This window comes from Fukomys damarensis, unplaced genomic scaffold, assembly GCF_012274545.1.
Source record: "Fukomys damarensis isolate Sample0158 unplaced genomic scaffold, DMR_v1.0_HiC HiC_scaffold_36, whole genome shotgun sequence".
NCBI classification, from domain to species: Eukaryota; Metazoa; Chordata; class Mammalia; order Rodentia; family Bathyergidae; genus Fukomys; species Fukomys damarensis.
The window spans coordinates 40,538,428-40,557,701 of NW_022900948.1; the positions used below are offsets into that span (position 1 = coordinate 40,538,428).

The window sequence follows — 19,274 nt, forward strand, 5'->3', positions numbered from 1 at the left end:
ACCAGTGTAAATAACAAACATTTATTGGTGTCACTTATGGTAGAAAAAAAGTTCCTACGCCAGATGTACATGACTGACCCAGTTGTTAAATAGAACATTTCTGAGGTGAACACACACCCTGACCCAACTTTTTTACCCAGATTTTTAAAGATGGCCAATTTGTCCTCTCCCCCCACCCCAAGACACATGAGCAACTGCTAATGAAAAGCAGTAAACAGCCACTTGGGCTATAGCATTTTCAACTCCACTCTGAGGTGAAGATTCCAATTACATTCGAGACTTAAGTTCTCTCATTTTTCTCCTAACAAAAGTTCCTGAGTCCAGTATTTACAATATTACAGCGCTTGCAAATCAGTGTCTACAACTCATCTTTTTCTGCTGTATCCTCTTCACCAGTCGGGGGAGGGCCTGCACTTCCATAGAGTTTGCTGATAATTGGCTGGACAATTTCTTCTAATTCCTTCTTCTTTGCTTTGAAATCTTCAATGTCAGCATCTTGGTGGCTTTCCAGCCATTCAATCTTGTCCTCTACAGCTTTTTCCATGGTCTCCTTATCTTCAGAGGAAAGCTTGCCTCCCAGCTTTTCTTTATCTCCAATCTGGTTCTTCAGAGAGTAGGCATAGCTTTCCAACTCATTCCTAGTGTCGATGCGCTCCTTCAGCTTTTTGTCTTCCTCAGCAAACTTCTCAGCATCATTGACCATCCTTTCAATTTCTTCAGGAGTCAGGCGATTTTGGTCATTGGTGATTGTGATCTTATTTTTGTTCCCTGTACCCTTGTCTTCAGCCGTCACCCGAAGAATGCCATTCACATCTATCTCAAAGGTGACTTCAATCTGGGGGACCCCACGGGGAGCAGGAGGAATTCCAGTCAGGTCAAATGTACCCAGGAGGTGATTGTCTTTTGTCAGAGGTCGTTCACCTAGAAGTTAAACAGAGAACTTTGCTGCTGACAAGAAGTGGACACATAGATCCCTCCATTTCTGTTAGAGCTTATAGTGGGACAAGGCACTTTATCAAGCTGAAGTGACCCAGTACTCGTCTGGCAAGGAGCAATAACTGTGTTCATTTAATGCAGTGGTGGCGAACCTATAGCATGTGTGCCGCAGCAGGCTCTGTATCACTGAAAGCTCTAAAAGGTTCACCATCACTGTCTTAACTGAATTTTATCTACTTTATGCACTGTAAACCCCTTCTTGTTCTTGTATTCTAGGAACCAGCTCCAAAGTTACTTTTAATGGGAACAAGTGCTAAATAACCTAAATACTGACTCTATGTAACCAAACACTAGCCAAATTAAGGGCCCCTTCAACCTGGAAAAGAGCAGATACTTCTTTCCATAACCCTTTTAATGCTGTATATTAAACAAGAAATCATGCTCTTTTAAGACCCACCAGAGCATTGAGAAGTGTAATTACCTTCATAGACCTTGATTGTAACAGTTGGTTGATTATCAGAAGCTGTGGAAAAGATCTGAGACTTCTTGGTGGGGACCACAGTATTTCTTGGAATCAGTTTGGTCATGACACCTCCCACAGTTTCAATGCCAAGTGTAAGGGGACACACATCCAGCAGTACCAGGTCTCCTGTGAAGGTAAATAAATCAGGGTAAGTTCCAACACAAGCTGTAAGACCACTACCAAGTTTCCTCATGAAATAAATTTATCTTTTGTTTTTCTATTTACTAAGGTTCTGACCATAAACATAGGAGAAATAAATGAACAGTTGCTAAGATAAGAATCATAGGACTGACCCAGGTTCTGTCTTGTTTCTTTACTAGTTGTGTGATCACATTCTCTATTGTTCTCTAAAGCAAAAGTTTATTACTGCCTTTCCAGGGAGCCACTGAAGCATCATGCAAGACACTGTGACAAGCCAGGAATGGTGGCACACACCTCTAATCCCAGCACTTGGGCATTTGAGGCAAGAGGATCCATGTGAGTTCACAGCCTGCTTGGGCTATATGTTGAGTTCAAATCCAGCCTTAACTACACAGTGAGACCCTGTCTCAAAAACAACAGGGCCGGGGTTTGGCTCAGTGGTTCCGCCGCCGCCTGCCTTGCAAGCACAAGGGCCCAAGTTCGATCCCCAGTACCAAAAAACAAAACAAAACAAAACAAACAACAACAGAAGAGGTGCCATACCTGTATCTTGATCACCAGAGAGCACACCAGCCTGGACAGCAGCACCATACGCTACAGCCTCATCTGGGTTGATGCCACGGGATGGCTCCTTGCCATTGAAGAATTCTTTAACCAGTTGCTGAATCTTTGGAATTCGAGTGGAGCCACCAACAAGAACAATTTCATCAATATCAGACTTCTTCAAGTCAGAATCCTCCAACACTTTCTGGACAGGCTTCATGGTAGAGCGGAACAGGTCCTAGAATAAGAGACCAAGTTACTGTGATACCTGTTAGCTAGATATTGTCTGTCTCTACATGCATTGTCCTGAATCAGAGAATCTAACCAGAACTCATTAGCAAGACAAAAATCTAGGAACATACCATGTTTAGTTCTTCAAATTTGGCTCGAGTCAGGGTCTCAGAAAAGTCTTCTCCTTCATAGAAAGACTCAATTTCAATTCTTGCTTGATGTTGAGAAGACAGGGCCCGCTTGGCCTTTTCTACCTCACGCCGGAGTTTCTGCACAGCTCTGTTGTCCTTCCTCACATCTTTGCCAGTCTTCTTTTTGTAGAGCTTGATGAAGTGTTCCATAACACGTTGGTCAAAGTCCTCTCCACCCAGATGAGTATCTCCATTAGTGGCCACGACTTCGAAGACACCATTGTCAATTGTGAGAAGAGACACATCAAAGGTTCCACCACCCAGGTCAAACACCAGGATGTTCTTCTCCCCCTCTCTCTTATCCAGGCCATAAGCAATAGCAGCTGCTGTCCTGTTAGAATGAAAAGGAGAAGGAAAACATGTTAGTCAAGTTCACATTTCTCCTACTGGGTAAACATGCTGTATCCTTGAATTTCACACTTACGGCTCATTGATGATCCTCATAACATTCAGTCCAGCTATTGTTCCAGCATCTTTGGTCGCTTGCCTTTGAGCATCATTAAAATAGGCAGGTACTGTAACGACTGCATGGGTAACCTAAAAAGATGATAAATGGTAATTATTGTACTGTCACATGCTTTAACCTCTATTTAAACAGTCAAACCAGCACTTCAGAATCTAAATCAGTCTACTAGTAGAGTACCATACATAAAATTTCATGAGACTGATGCCTCTAGCACTAAGAGAGCATTTAATTATACACAATTTCATAGCTGGGAATTGTAAACAGTAACACATGAAAATTGTCTAGCATTTTGTCTGACCTACAGTAAAGCACCTAATAAACCTGATAAGCATGGATGTTGTTCAGATTTAAATTTCCAAAACCATAAGATTCTAATGACAGGACATAAGTCAACTAAGAATAATAACCTTTAAGAAAACACTTAACATTATTCTAGAAATATTTACCTTCTTTCCCAAATAAGCCTCAGCAGTTTCCTTCATTTTAGTGAGAACCATGGCAGAAATTTCTTCTGGAGCAAATGTCTTGGTCTGTCCACCTCCAATGTCAACTTGAATGTATGGTTTAGTTTTCTTTTCAACCACCTATTTTAAAGAATGACTTGGTATAAAATTTTACAGCCACTGAAGCAAATGGCATTTCAAACTTACCTCCCCATAGTCTGGCTTATTTTGGTCCCTGGGAGCTAAGCATTCACTAACAGTACTTAGGGAGTATATAGGTATCTAGGAAGTCAGATTTCTGAAGTTTTAATCCTACACTACGGTGGACAGAATATTTGTATACCAACTACGCTGTCTTATTTTTTGTAACATACTGAAATTACCAAGTAAAAACTTTGTTACCTTTACGTCTACTGTGTAACTTTTTCAGCTATTTAATCCTAAACCCCCCGACACACTTCACCAATCCTCAATGATTTCAAGAAAAACTCGGTCGGACCTTGAAAGGCAAGAACTTGATGTCCTGTTGCACGGAGGGGTCGTTCCAAGTGCGGCCGATGAGCCGCTTGGCGTCGAAGACCGTGTTCTCGGGGTTAGAGGTGAGCTGATTCTTGGCCGCATCGCCGATCAGCCGCTCCCCTTCGGGGGTGAAGGCCACATACGACGGCGTGATGCGGTTGCCCTGATCGTTGGCAATGATCTCCACGCGGCCGTTCTTGAACACCCCGACGCTGGCGGAAAAAACCAACAGAAGAGCAATCAGCCCTGCGCTTCCAAGCCGGCACAGGTGGCCACGCCCCGTCCCCCTAGCACAAACCCCACTCACCAAGAATAGGTGGTCCCCAAGTCGATGCCGACCACAGTGCCCACGTCCTCCTTCTTGTCCTCTTCCTCGGCCCGCGCCGCGCCGAGCAGCAGAAGCACCGCAGCCACCAGACACAGCTTCATCTTGGCGGCGCCGTAGGCCGGTGCAATCAGCAGAAGTGGTACAATCAAGCAACCGGCCGCAGAACCAGAGCAGTAACTGATCTGAGAGCGACAGAAGACCGGGGTCAGGAGAGGCCAGACGGCGAAGAAGACGAAGGACAGGCCCGGAAAAGCAGGCCGCGGGGCTTACCGCTCACACTGGCGTACAACCGACTGAAACTTCCTGTGTTGTCTCCACCGGTGATGACCGCGCTGTCGCCGACTCAGCTTATATACCTCCCATCAGCCCCGTCGTGGAGGCCGCCGATTGGCGAAGGTGCTTCTCGTTGTAGGCCGCTGATTGGTCCAGACCACCAACCTGGCCGCCGCCGATTCGAAGCGGCCTCCTCCGCAACAAACGTCACGGCTACGCCCCCCAGGAGGATTTATTGGCTGCTGGTTGTTCCCGAAAACCACCAATGAAAAGCAATATCTGCTCCGTCTGCTGTCCCCATTGATCCAGAAGCTGCCAGTCGCTCTTGTGACCTCTCACCCTCAGGCGATTTCCGCCGGTAACCGCTAAGGTCCTGCTCTCAAACCTTGTCCCCGGGGACCGAATTCTTTCTGGCAGGCGGGTTCCCATGGGGCAGGGGGACCGGAGTCTTACTCTTCTTTACTGATCATGCTCCGCTCCTTTGTACCTCATCCCGAAGCAGGAAGCGGCTTTTTCTTCGGGAGGAGTCTGTCCTCAGCATGGATGCTGTGATTGCCTTAGAACACATTTCTCGGCCCTCGGCGGCCACTACCGGTATTGGGGTGTGCGACTTTCAAGGCCTTTCGTTATTCACTGGCTACAGCTCTCGAGTCTGCTCTGGGCTCTTTCTGGCCGCGCATTCTGACTGGTCCCAGCCAGTCCGGTCTGCCCTACACTCTTAGACTGTTTTGTCATTTTAGTTTCTCTTCAAATTGCCCCTCGCTAAGTCCCAATACTTGCCTGGCGAAGTATTTTCTCGTCCTTAGACCCCCCTCGCCACTGTGCCAACCCTCCCGAGAATTTCTGCCGCTACGACCCTGGGATGGATCTGTTTTCTCTAATTTCCCCTGCCCATCATTTCCCTTTGTCCCTCATGTTATCATTTGCAAATCTTTATCCATTCGTGATGCCTTTCTATATTTATTCCTGGGAAGGTCTGATGTGCTGCTAAAAGCACACAACTGACCAAAGTCGCCTTGTAATGTTTTGTTCTTTTATAGTACCATGTTGCAAATGATAATAATAGAGGCTACAATGTAAGTCTACTGTGTCCTGAGCTTTGTTCTCTGCGCTGTTCATAGGTTATTTGGTCCGTGCAGTTCGGTTCTTCGTAGCCACTTCCCATTTTCCAGATGAGGATGTTGGAGAATATTGAGACCAAAGGTGATTAAAGAACTAGATCAATCCCAGATCTGCTCCAGTGAGTGATGGAGTTAGGTTTGCTATCCAGGGTGACTTCATAGCCAACCCTCTGAACATTTATCTTTTTAAAAACTCATTGATTCCGCAAGTGTTTTTGAAGGACCTACTATGGAGGCCAAAGCCCTGATACAAAATATTTTGACATTCTTGGATAAGATGCTTGGAACATTATCACACTCAGGAACTGATCACTGTAATATTCCTATTAAATTTATTCTTGAGATATTCACAGGTATGATGAACAGATAGAACTAAAACACACAGTTCACTAAGGTGGTGAGCCTATGAGTCAGTACTCAAGAATTTTTTCCTTTTTCCTTTCTGGTCCACAAATGCTGTACTAGTTAATGATTCAGAGTTGACTCCAGTCTTAGCCTTGAGATTACATCATTCATCTCTTCCAACAGGACTCCTAATACTGCAGCAACATTGACCCTTCTTTTGATTGCATCAGTCAGTCTGGTAGCAAGATAGCAAACTCCATTTAGCCTTTGTGTTTTTGTGTCATTTCCATTAAAAACCAAACCTCTGTTTCAGCCTTAACTTTGATGAAATGAACTTTTGTAAGTTCCCTTTCTCTCAGATGCAGAAATGTGATATCTAGCTAACTTCCAAAGAATTGAGTGTGTTAGTGGTCGTAGTATTTTAAAAATCCAAGTATTTTATGTAGGTTACAGTATGTATTGTAATGCAACGCATAATCATTTATAGATTGAGTAGGAAAGTTTAAAACTAGTTTGCTAGTTAAATGTCATTAGTAGTATATCAGTGACAAGTCATCAATAACTAAATGGAGCTAGGCAGGATAGTGCATACTTATAAATTCCAGCACTCTGGGAGACAGGCAAGAGGATCACAAATCAGAGCTCAGCTTGGGAAATTTAGGAAAACACTATCTCAAAACATGAAAGTGGGGTGGGGGGCAGTTGTTTCTCAGTGGTTCTGCTTCCTGCCTCAAAAAAGTGCAAGGGCCAGAGTTTGATCCCTGGTACCAAAAAACAATAACAATAACAACACAACAACAACAACAAAACCATGAAAAAGTGGGTGGAAACATGGCCCAGGGCTTTCTAGTTACCAGCAAAAGTAGAAACCAAATGGTAAACACTATTTCTTTTAATTATTATGAAAGTATTTTTGTAAACTTCTGTTTTAGAACTAAGAAATCTGAAGCCCCTAGAGATAAAAGAAACTTACATGAAACTTTACATAGCTGAGAAGATAAGAAACCAGGATTTGAGCAGGAAAATTTGATTTTTAACCTCTATAGTTTAGGTTATCATCTGGTTTATAAGATGTATATCTGGCAAATATTTTGATAATAGATGATAGGCAAATGTAGACTATTCTGGGGGCTTTGTTTTGTTTTATTTTTTGAGATAAAGTCTCACTGTGTAGTTTAGGCTGGACTTGAACTCTCTATGTAGCCTGGCCTCAAACTCCTGGCAGTCCTCCTGTCTCAGCCTCCTGGGTGCTGGGATTACAAGTATGTGCTGCCATGCCCAGCAGCAGATATAGCCTTTTATCCAGTAACTTAACCAGCTCATTTCAGTTGTGTTCCTATGGGTAAGAAAGTAGATTTCAGGGCTGGGAGTGTAGCTCAGCAGCACAGGGCCTTCCCAGCAAGTATGAGGCCCTGGGTTTGATTCCTGGCACCAAAAAAGAAAATTGAAAAAAAAAAAAAAAAAAGTAGATTTCAGTTTCCCATCAGACACCAGCAAGCTAAGCAGAAGCAGGACTGGTCTTAACCGGATTGGATGTCCTTTAGCTCCTAAGTCTTCCTTTCTGAAAGAAAATACTGCAACAGAATAGAGAAGAAAGAAAAGGGCCATTTGAAGTGTGATAATTGAAACTCACGTTGTTTGTTGGAGAGAATGTTAACCTGGAAGATAGGCCACATGACCTAAGAAAAAGAAAAGCCTCTAAGAACCTCAGTTTCTTCATCTATTTAATGTCAGAAATGTTCTTTTTTGTTATTGCTTAATGTCAGGGATTTTTGTCTTGCCTGTTTAACTGGGTTGTTTCAAGGGTGAAATGAGATACTGTCTGTGAAAATACTTTGATGGATGCAAAATAGTGGCAGTGCTATAATCATAGAGATATATAGTACTATGAGAAGACATTTTAAAAGTTCTTCAAGTAAGCTACCTCTTCAGAGTCAGTTTTCAAGATTTCTTTCAATGCAAAATAAACAATGGGCTAGGGATTTAGCTCAGTGGTTCCGCCTCCTGCCTTGGAAGTGCAAGGTCTTGAGTTTGATCCCAGGTACAAAAAACAAACTAAACAAAAAAACATATATACAAAATAAATAATAATTACTTCAAATTTGACAGATTTTTTGAAATGCTTTAAAAAGTAATACATCTAACCTATTCTCTTATATTGGTCATAGGTGTCTTTTTAATGAAAAGATTGGGAATAATTAACTTGCTCAACTTTCATCAAACAACTCAGGAGTAAAAGGTTTCACCCTAACCTGAGCTGCAAGCAATAGTAGAAATCATCATGTAGTGCCTCTCTCTCCCTCTCCCCCTCCCATCCTCCTCTCCCTTTCTGTTGTTTCCAGAGGTAAGACTCTTGCTATGTAGTTCAAGCTGGCCTTAAACTCATTATGTAGCCTGGGCTGGCCTCTAACAGTGATCCTTTTGCCTCAGCCTCCCATGTGCTGAGATTACAGGTGTGAGCCACTGTGCCTAGTTTAGATTTTATTTTAATCAGTGAGTTACAATGTGTTCTTTTTGTTTTTGTTTTTTTTTTTTTGAGACATGGTCTCACTATATAGTTTAGGCTGACTTTAAATTCACTATGTAGTCCCAGCACTCAGGAGGTTAAGGCAGGAGGATCACTGTGAGGCCAGCCTGAACTGCACAACAAGACCTTTTCTTTAAAAAAAAAAAATTGCCATGTAACTTTCAATGCAGCATGGTGGCATACACCTGTAATCCCAGTGCTTGGGAAGCTGAGGCAGGAGGAATCACTGCCAGTTCAAAGTCAGAGTCCAGGCTCCGTAGTGAGTTCAAGGCCAATCTGAACTATATAGCAATACCCTGTCTCAAAAAACAAAACCAATCAAACAAAAAAACCTCTTTTTTTTTATTGGCACATTTTACATAAGATAACATTCATCATAGGGGATTTGTACCTGTACGTTATATCTTGCTTCTTTTTTCCCCATTCAGCCTTCCCTTCAACCCCTCTTCCCCTTTATTTACAAAAGCTTTGTTTCCATTTTTTCCTTGTATTCACTCTGTGTGTGTGTGTGTGTGTGCGCGCGCGCGCTAAGGATTCAACCCTGTTTTCCCTTTCTAAAATTTACAAATAAAAATTATTTCCTATTGTACATACTTTTACTTTCTTTTTTTTTTTTTTTTTTTTTGGTACCAGGAATCAAACTCAGGACCTTGTGTTTGCCAGGAAGGCAAGGTGCCACTGAGCTACATCCCTGGCCCCCAAATGAGGTTTGTTTTGTTTTGTTGTGGTACCAAAGATTGAACTCAGGACCTTGCCCGTGTCCCTGGCCCAACAATGCCTTTTTTTTCTTTATTTTTATTTTTTGGTACCAGGGATCTAACCTGGGTCCTTGTGCTTGTGAGGCAAGTGCTGGCACCACTGAGCTAAATCCATGGCCCAACGATGCCTCTTCTATTGATCAATTACATACATTTTTCTGTGGAAGGCATTTAGGGATACACATTGTCAATAAAGTAAAAGACGAAAGCTCATGGAGTGTGGAAGCAGAAAACTTGTATTGAATTTCTAGTTTGATCACTTTCTAGCTGTGACCTAGGGCAACTCAATATGAGATTCTGTTTGATTTTCTGAAAAATTGCTAAAATTCTGTCTCATAAGGCTGTTGTGTTGTCTTTATAAAATAATCTGATTACCTGTAAATGCCTTATTCATAAACTGGTAACTGCCTTACATTTTCCACTGAAGTAAAATAAGCTGCTATAAGTGCTCCCTATGTAGAATTTGAAAGATAGTATTTGGTATGTGTCAAATTTCTAAATATTTAAACTAGGAAATATGTGAATGGTGTATAATTTGAAGGGTAGAAAAATATACAATGTCTCCCTGTCCTCAGCCTTGTTTCCCTACATTAGTAGTGGTAACCCCTGTAACCACTTTCTCCTGTAATCTGTGAACATTTAACTCCTATAGAGTGTGTGTGTGTGTGTGCGCGCGCCTGTATAAAAACTAACATTGGAACAAAGTGTGAGCATGGTGATGCACACCTGTGATCTCAGCACTCTGTAAGCTGAGGATCACTGTGTGTTCGAGGCCAGCCTGGGCTACACAGTGAGTTCAAGGTCAGTCTGAACTACACAGAGAGACCCTGTCTCAAAAATAACCCCACAAACTAATATTGGAGCATGTGGGGTAAGGGGATGGGCAAGGGAATTAAAAAGAATTATTTTGGGGCCAGGGATTTAGCGCAGTAGTGCTGCTGCCTGCCTCATAAGCACAAGGTCCTGAGTTCTATTTCTGGTACCTTAAAAAAAATTAATGTGTTATATACATGTGCCATCTCTCCATGATGAATGTAATCATTCTGTACTGCAAACATGTACTAATACAAATTTTTGTTTAAAACTATCCAAGCATGCTGGATAAACCCTGTAATCCTAGCACTCTGGGAGGCTGAAGCAAAGAGGACTTCAGGTTCAAGCCCTACCTGATGAATTTAGTGAGACACTGTCAGGGCCAGGGATATATATATATATATCCCCCGTATCAGGGATCAAACTCCGGTTTTTGCGCTTGCAAGGAAGATGGCAGCACCACTGAGCTAAATCCCCAGCCCCAATAATATTTTTTAAATTTAGAAAATAACTAGTATTGGCCATACATCTGGTTTTTCTTTTTCTCACTCGTCTTTTTAGACAGAGTCTTGCTACGATGTAGCCCAGGCAGGCCTCTACTCATGGTGATCCTCTTGCCTCAGCCTCTCTTATGCTGGGATTACAGGTGTGTACCAACATGGCCAGCCATGGTTCTGTCCCTTTATTCAGTTAACTGTATTTCTTGGAGATTGTCACAGATCAGTACCTGCAGAGTTGCCACATATAGATATTAATAGTAACTATCTTTAATTGACAAGTGATAGATGTCTTGAAAATTTTAAGCCTTTTTATTATAAATTATGTCACTCCAGAAAAGTGCCTAAGGTAAAATGTACAGTTGAGTGATTACTTATAAAGTGAATTTTCAGGTATTCAGCATCTAGGCCAAGAAATAGAATGTTTTCAGCATGGTAGAACTCACAGTTTTTATCCTGGGCTGATCACAATTCTTTCTTCCTGTTTTATTAATAGTCTTTAGAAAGGTAACCCTAAATATATACTTCATCATAGTTTCATTTTGCTTTTTTTGTTTGTTTCCCTTTAGGATATATTTTATGAATTTTTGTTTTTTTCTTGGTACCAGGGATCCAACTCAGGACCTTGCACTTGCCAGGCAGGTGTGGCGCCACTGATCTACATCCCCGGCCCTGAATTTTTTAATAGCAAAACATTTATTGGTACATTTTAGGCATACATAATGATGACTCATCGTAGGGTATTTAGTTTTGCCTATTTTTAGACATGAGTTAAATGAAATCAGACTATTCTTTATCCTTGTTATAGGTAACTAATTCATTTTCATTTATAACAATCAAAATATGAATATATCACATGTATGTGATATATTTATGTAGCATTTAAATTTTGGTTATTATGAACAGCGATGCTATGGATATTCTTCTATGTGTGTGTTGGTACACACATACATGAACTTTTTTCCTTTGACAATACTGGGGATTGAATCCAGGCAAGTGTTGTACCACGGAGATACAACCTCAGCCTTTCCCCGCTCCCTCCAGTTCCAGGGAACAGCCTTTTTAAAATTTTGAGCCATCAAGCCCAGCTTTCTTTTTTCTTTCTTTTTGTGATTCTGGGGATGAAAATGCAAGTTTCACACATGCTAGGTAAATATTCTCTTACTGAGTTTATCTCCCTAACCCCCAGTTTTTGTACTACTAAGGATTGAGCCTTTGCTCGGAATTACATCTCTAATCACTTTAATTGATTGATTGAGCAAGACAAGGTCCCAATAAGCTGCTAAATTACCTAAGGTGTTGGGCTTGAACTTGTTGATTCTCCTGCCATCACACCCAGCACATGCATGAAATTTTTTTTTTTCCAGTACTGGGGATCGAACTCAGGACTTGAAGCTTGCCAGACAGGCACAGCACCACTGAGCCACATCCCCATCCCTTATATGCATGAATTTCTATAGAATGTTTGACAAAGATTAGACTTTATAGCTAAAAAGGGGAAAGTATTTTTCATTTTAATCACTTATGGTGAATCTCTTTCCAAATTGGTTGAACACATGTATACTCTCACCAGAAATCTGTGACATTCTTCAGTGGTCCTTACAATATCAACATGATAGGATTTATCTGACAATTTTGTGGGTGTGCACTCAGATCTCATTGTGGTAATTTTCATTTCCTTAATCACCAATTAGACTGCATCTTTTACATCTTTTTATTTGGATTATTTGGATTTCTCCTGAAATTACTGGTTTTCTATTAAGTTTACATGTGTAGCAAGTTATTGTTTCCAGTTCAGTAGTATGTATATTTATCCAGCCCATTGCTTTCACAATGAATTTTTGAGAGGGGGGGTACTTGGAATCTAACTCAGGGACTCATGCTTGCCAGGCAGGTGGTGTGTTGTTGAACATTAGCTTTTTTTTTTTTTTTTTTTGAGACAAGGTCTTGCTAAATCACTAAAAGGCCTAAGCTAGTTTTCAACTTGTGATTGTTCTGCTTCAGCCTCCCAGAGTACTGGAATTATAGACATGCACTGTTACACCTGCTCACTTGGGGTCTTTTCTTTTCTTTCTTTTTTTTTGGGGGGGGTTTGAGACAGGGTCTCACTATGTAATTGAGATTGACCTGTAACTATGTAGCCCAGGCTGGTCTCAAACTCACAGCAATCCTCCTGCCTCACCCTCCCAAGTGGTGGGATTACAGGCATGTGCCACCACTCCTCGCAGGGGTATTTTCTAGAAACCTTTTATTTTGAAATTATTATAGACTAAAAAAGTTGTAAAAATAGAGCAGAATTCCATATTTCCTTTCCCAAAATTCCTTCAATGAAAAAGCTTAAAATTGATGTTACTATATTGCTATATTGCTTTTAACTTTGCTTTTAACAATAACCAGACTTGCCCAGGGATTTAGCTCAGTGGTGCTGCCACCTGCCTTGCAAGCACAAGGACCCAAATTTGATCTCTGGTATTAAAAAAATAAAAAAAACAACACACACCGGGGATTTAGCTCAGTGGTTTGGTGGCCTGCCTTGCAAGTGCAAGGACCCAAGTTCAATTCCTGGTACCAAAAAAAACAAAACAAAACAAAAAAACCCAATAACTATATACAACAAAAAGTAAATTAAGTATCATATTTCTCTGAAAACTAAGACTGGGTCTTATGTTAATTTTTGCTCCAAAAGATATAATACAGCTTATTTTAATTTTATTTATTTATTTTTTGGTACAAGGGATCAACTCAATAGAGCTTATTTTTAGGGGATGTCTTATTTTTTCATGTACAACAACCTCCATTTATTTTTGTTTTGGGTTTTTTGGTACCAGGAATCAAACTCAGGACCTTGTGCTTCCCAGGCAGGTACTGTGCCACTGAGCTACATCCCTAACCCTCACCTCCATTTATTCATGTACAAAAATCTGTGTTTATTCAAGTATGCCAGAGACTCCTGCAGTAAGTTTCTAGTTCCCACTTGCCAAGTATGTGACCCAGACCTGAGAAAAAAATACACTGAGACAGATCTAAGAGAGAGAAAGCGAGGTGCCAGGACAACCAATGCTGGTGCAACCGACAAAAGCAGTGGACAATCCCAGGCACTGATTTTTCTTGGCATCAGTTGGGGTACAGACGATGTGTGGTTTCTGTGGAAATCAATGTAAACAAGGAACAGAAATAGACAAAATATATGATTGTAATTAGAACATTCTTTCTAGTCTGAAGGTTTTAGTTGTGGGAACAGAATTTGGGTATGAGTTACTCTGACCTCAGTGTGTAGGCTTCAGCCAGACTCACTCACTTCTATAAACAAGCCAATTGTGGGGCTAACTTTTCAGGGCCTGCTTTGGGCATAATCAATATTATGGTCCTCTGCACAAGTACCGTCATGTCATCTTCCTCAGGAATATCACAATGACTCTCCAAGCCCTTTACTCCAGCCTAAATTGCTTGCAATTCCATTTCCCATAGAACCACTGACCTCAGTCTCTCAGGTCCAGCAACAGAGCTCTCCTTAAAGGTGCGCTTCTTGCCCAGGCAGCCTGCTCTACTGCACTGGGAACATAGCCGTCAGCAGTTTTATCCCAGGAATTCTGCACTCAAGTCACAATCTCTTGCAGGCTGGGCTTCACAAAGTTTCCATTAAAGCAAGTGTTAATCAAAGACTTAAGAGACAAGAGTGGCAACAAAAATTACGGTTAAAGCTGGGCATGGTGGCACACACGTGTAATCCCAGCACTTGAAAGGCTGAGGCAGGAGGATCACCAGGCATTTGAGGCCAGCCTGGGCTACACAGTGAGTTCAAAGCTACTCTAAACCACATGGTAAGACGCTGTGTCAACAAAAACAAAAACATGACAGTTAAGAATAATGATCTAGCTGTGCATGGTGGTGCAGCTTGTAATCCTAGTACATATGAGGCAGGAGGATTGCCCGGAGTTTGAGGCCAGCCTGGGCTATAGTGAGTTCTAGGCCAGCCTGAACTACACAGCAAAACCCTCTCTAAATAAAATAAAATAAAAATCTACACAAGAGTAATAAAAAAAAATTGCAGGAAAAAATTCAGAAAACATATCTTTATTTCACAAAAGTGCATTAAGGATGCTTGTTACAAAACATGGCATATTGAATTATGAAGATTCATGTTAGACACAATCACATCCCCTTGTTTCCTAGTGTGCACATTATTCTTGTGTCAGTACTCTGTCACTTAGCAGTAAGTCCTTTTTTCACCCCTGCACTTTTTGAAAATTCAACAGTATGTTTTAGAGACCCTTCCATAACAATAGAGTTTATTCTCTTTCATAGCGGCATGGTATACCATTTGTTCCGCTAACCAGGTAGAGTTTATTCAACCAGCTGAAGAGTAGGGACCTGGATGAAAGCAGGTAAGGTGCGTGAGTATGTAGAGGAACTGACCATTTGATGGACTTCTGTTACTGCACACTTGGGTTCCTATGTGCAAATTCCTTTGCTCATCCCTCACCAAATCAGTGCCAGCGTATATACCCAGCTCGTAGTCTCACAACATGGAGGAATCAAGTCACGAGCCACAGAGAGAAAGTTAAGAGTTTTTCTTGGTAACAAGGAGAACGGCTCCTGGATTTCCAGGAGGGGTTCTGAGTGGGTGGCCACATGGCCCCTCAATCCAGAGCTTCTTAAAGATAAGCAGAACACAGGAATTGCTCAGTTGTTTAGTGGTCCTGTTATAGGGCCACTGGATTTAAAATGACCAACTGGAACTCAGGTTCTCTAACCCAGCTCCTCAGGGAATTTGTATGTGTACATGATATATCTTTTTTTTTTTCCTCCATTACCCTCCCTCCCTTCAACCTGTCTTCCTCTCCTTGTTTTTATCTTTATTTTTATTTTAATCTCATTCCCCCCTCAAGCCCCCTCCCCTCCCTATGTACAAAAGCTGTTTCCATTTCTTCCTTCTATTTTTCTTGTCTCTATTCCTGCCCCACTGTTTCTCTTCTCATTTGAATGTTTTCTTTCCAACATCTTTTACATATTTAGGTCCTTATTTATACTTTCATTTTCTCCCACCAGAGAAACAATGTGGTATTTAAATGTGTATCTGCTTTATTTCACTTAAGAATAGGGTCTCAAGGTGCATCCTTTAGCTAGAAATGTCTTGGGATTTAATCTTTTTTTTGTACCGGGAATGAAACGCAGGCCCTTGTGCTTGCCAGGTGCCACTGATCTACATCCTGGGCCCAAGTTTATCTTTCTTAATGGCAGAGTAATACTCCACTGTATAAAAAAAAACCCCAGTGGGTGATGGGCATTGGATTGTTTCTAAGTTTTAGCATTACAAACTGTGCCACTATAAACATGGGTGTGCATATATCATTGATATGATGGTTTTAGTTCTTTGGGAAAATACCAAGAAGGGGAATAGCTGGGTTGAATGTAACCTCTAGTTTTGATTTTTTGAGGAATCTCCACACTGATTTCCATAGTGGCTGCACCAGTCTGCATGCCCACCAAAAGTTGGCACTGTTTTTCTTTCTTGTACGGCTTGCTCTTTTTTTTTTGTTTGAGACAGGGTCTCACTATATAGTTGAGACTGACCTGGAACTCACTATGTAGCCCGGGCTGGTCTCAAACTCACAGTGATCCTCCTGCCTCAGCCTCCTGAGTGCTGGGATTACAGGTATGTGCCACCACACCTGGCTTCGGCTTGCTGTCTCTTAACTGTCATTTTTTCCTCAGATTGTAGATGCATAATCTCTGAAAACTTTCCCCAGTGGCATATTCTTTATTTTTTGCCTTTGTTATAATTGGATTTTATTCCCAGTGGCATAATCATTTTAAGTAGGGTGTCTTGAAAGGTGGACTCCAAATTCAAAAGATCGACTACAAAACAAACACACTGGGGATGGGGGTTAGGTCCGTGCCACAGCCCTTACTGAGCATGTATAAAACCCTGGGTTCTGTCCCCCAGCACTCAGGAAAATGAAAGTAAATAACAAATGTTTATGTTTAGGTAGTATGCCAGGTTCCAGGGAGACAATGGAGAATAAGAAGGGGCTTTCTGTTGGGCATGTGGCGCATGCCTGTAATCCTAGCCATTTAGGAGGATGAGGCAGAAGAATTCCAAGTTCAAGGTTAGCCAGGGCAGTATATTAAGATCCTATTTCAAAGTAAAGGTTAAAAAAGGGGGGGGGCTAAGGATGTAGCTCAGTGCTCTATTTTCACTTTTCAGTCCTGTAAAAAACAAAAACATTAGGGTCAGGGATTTAGCTCAGTGGTGTCACCCAAGCACAAGGTCCCAAGTTTGATCCCCAGTACCAAAAAACAAAAAACAAACGCTGTTGTGACAGGGTCTAGGGGAACTGTGGGCAGTGTTTTCTGCCCACAGGAAGTGCTATTTATTAATTTTGAGCACATTTTCACCTGGGTTTACTTGGCCACGTGTAAATGTGGTGCATGGAACACCTACTCCATAGTCTTTAGGAATCATTGCTGTGATTCATAGTTCTCATAGGAGGATTGTATCCCTTGAGTGTGCCAAATGGAAAGATCAAAAACTTTATCTAAATTCTTCATTTGTAGGTGAAAAAACAGGGTTCAGAACAATTCAGTGGGCCAGGCATGGTGGCACATGCCTGTAATCCCAGCACACAAGGAGGCTGAGCCAAGAGGATCATGGTGAGTTCAAGGTCAGCCTGGGCTATATAGGGAGTTAGAGGCCAGCATGAACTACATAGTAAGACCCTGTCCCCCCCAAAAACAATAAAGATACAAAAAAACAAAAACAAAGAAACAAAACAAAAAACCCCACAAAAGGGCCAGGGATTTAGCTCAGTGTTTCAGCTGCCTGCATCGTAAGCGCAAGGTCCTGAGTTCAGTCCCCAGTAAAACAAAACAAAACAAACTCTCTCACTCTCTCTCTCCCTCTCTCTCTCTCTCTCTCTCTCTCACACACACACACACACACACACACACACAAACAAACCAACCTAGAACAATTCAATGACCATTTCTGTTCCCTTCAATTAGCAGGTACAATGTAGTTTATTCAAGACCTTCGAGATCCTTCCACAGCTTTCCAGGGCCCTTTCCTCCTCTTTCTGGGCTGAGGTCTCAGCCCTTCTACAACACTCAGTGTCCTGAGCCTGCTATAAACCTATTCATTGGGATGGGTCTGGGTCTTCCTTAGCCATCCACAGATGCCTTCTTCTGTGTTGACATCCAGCTGAGTGTCACCTGCAGTCATGACTCCTCAATGTGAGGCCTCTTCCTCTGCAAATCTCCTACCACCTTGGAGTTACATAGTTCATTATTGCAGTCATTCATCTGTGGGAGTTGCTTTCCACTTTAGATTGTAAACTGTATCCCCTTGCCTCGTCATCTCTGTGCTTTGCACAGTGTAACAGAGCTGATAAATCTTTGATGGAACTGTTTTCTTGACTCAGTTGAATGGCAACACGATAACTATAATGCTGGCCAGCAACCAGAGAATGCTACTGTAGTAAAATGAGGAATGCTGGGTTGTGGTGTCACCTCCCTTTCATCACAGACCTGGGGAGGCTGAAGCAGGAGAAGCACCACAAGTTTGAGGCCAGGCTGAGCTGCATAGTGAGTTCAAGGCCAGCCTGGACAATATAGTGAGAGCCTGTCTCAGAAAATTCAAAACAAATGAAAATAAAATGAAGCAATAAATATGAAGCAAATACAGACAATTTTTAAAGAGGGTACATCAAGGAGAGTAACTAGATAAACAATAGTTTGGGAACTGATTCATATGATCCGAAATAGTTGGTAATAGTTTGAAATAGTTCCCAGTGTTGGAAGATATAATCACTGTCTTCAATTTATTTTTATTTTTCAAGACATGGTCTGACTGTGTTACTCAGGTTGCCCGGGAATTATGTAGCTGGCCTTGAATGTGCGACACCCTTGCCTCAGTCCTGCCTGCCTCTGTTTTCAGTTTTTCAAAGGGCCATCAGGTGGAAAATATTCTGTTATGCTTGGCAGCATAACTACTAGTAGTGGAAAGAAAGGAAGCGGATTTCAGCTCAGTAGGAGGCATAACTTTCTTACTTTTAGAGCTGTCCAACAGTGGAGCAGACTGCACTACTTAAAAGGTAGGGAGTGCCGTGAAATTTGAACTGTTGAAATCGAAGAAGACTATCTGGCTGGAAGTACAAGAGGGAGTTCCTGCCTGGACAGGAGCTCCACACACGACCTTAGAGGGGTGTTCCACTGTTCAGCTCGGCTAACTTGACCTCTAAATGTATCTGACTGATTTTGTTAGTTGCCAACTGACTTAACGGTACGGTCAGGTTTACAATAAGTAAAATCTGATAAAACAAGAAGAGAAACTAAATTTGATATGAAGATACCACCCAAACCAATTAAACAAAAAAATTTTTTTTGTATCCGGGATCGAACTCACGACCGTGGGCTTTCGAGGCAGGCGGAGAGGCAGGTGCGGTGCCGCTGAGCTCAATCCCTCGCCCCTAAACACACTCTCGCTATGTAATCCAGGCTGGCCTTGAACTCGCAGTGATCCACCCCGCGTCAGCCTCTCCAGTGCTGGGGTTATAGGCGTGCGCCACCTCCTCGCCGGGTTAATTGAAAGGAAGGGAGAGACGGAGAGAAAGGAGAGAG

General features: G+C 41.9%; 1 protein-coding gene across 1 annotated transcript; it reads right to left on the reverse strand.

The window, feature by feature from the left end:
• Positions 1–4,692, reverse strand: Hspa5 (heat shock protein family A (Hsp70) member 5). The gene is made up of 9 exons (XM_010613532.2): positions 4,592–4,692; positions 4,301–4,503; positions 3,974–4,205; positions 3,478–3,615; positions 2,990–3,102; positions 2,506–2,896; positions 2,144–2,381; positions 1,418–1,585; positions 1–921 (listed from the first exon to the last, which is right to left on the reverse strand). Exons 2-9 carry the CDS (start codon positions 4,420–4,422, stop codon positions 359–361), a joined length of 1,965 nt encoding a protein of 654 aa, XP_010611834.1. The 5' UTR covers positions 4,423–4,503; positions 4,592–4,692; the 3' UTR covers positions 1–358.
• Between the last annotated feature and the right edge of the window lie 14,582 nt (positions 4,693–19,274).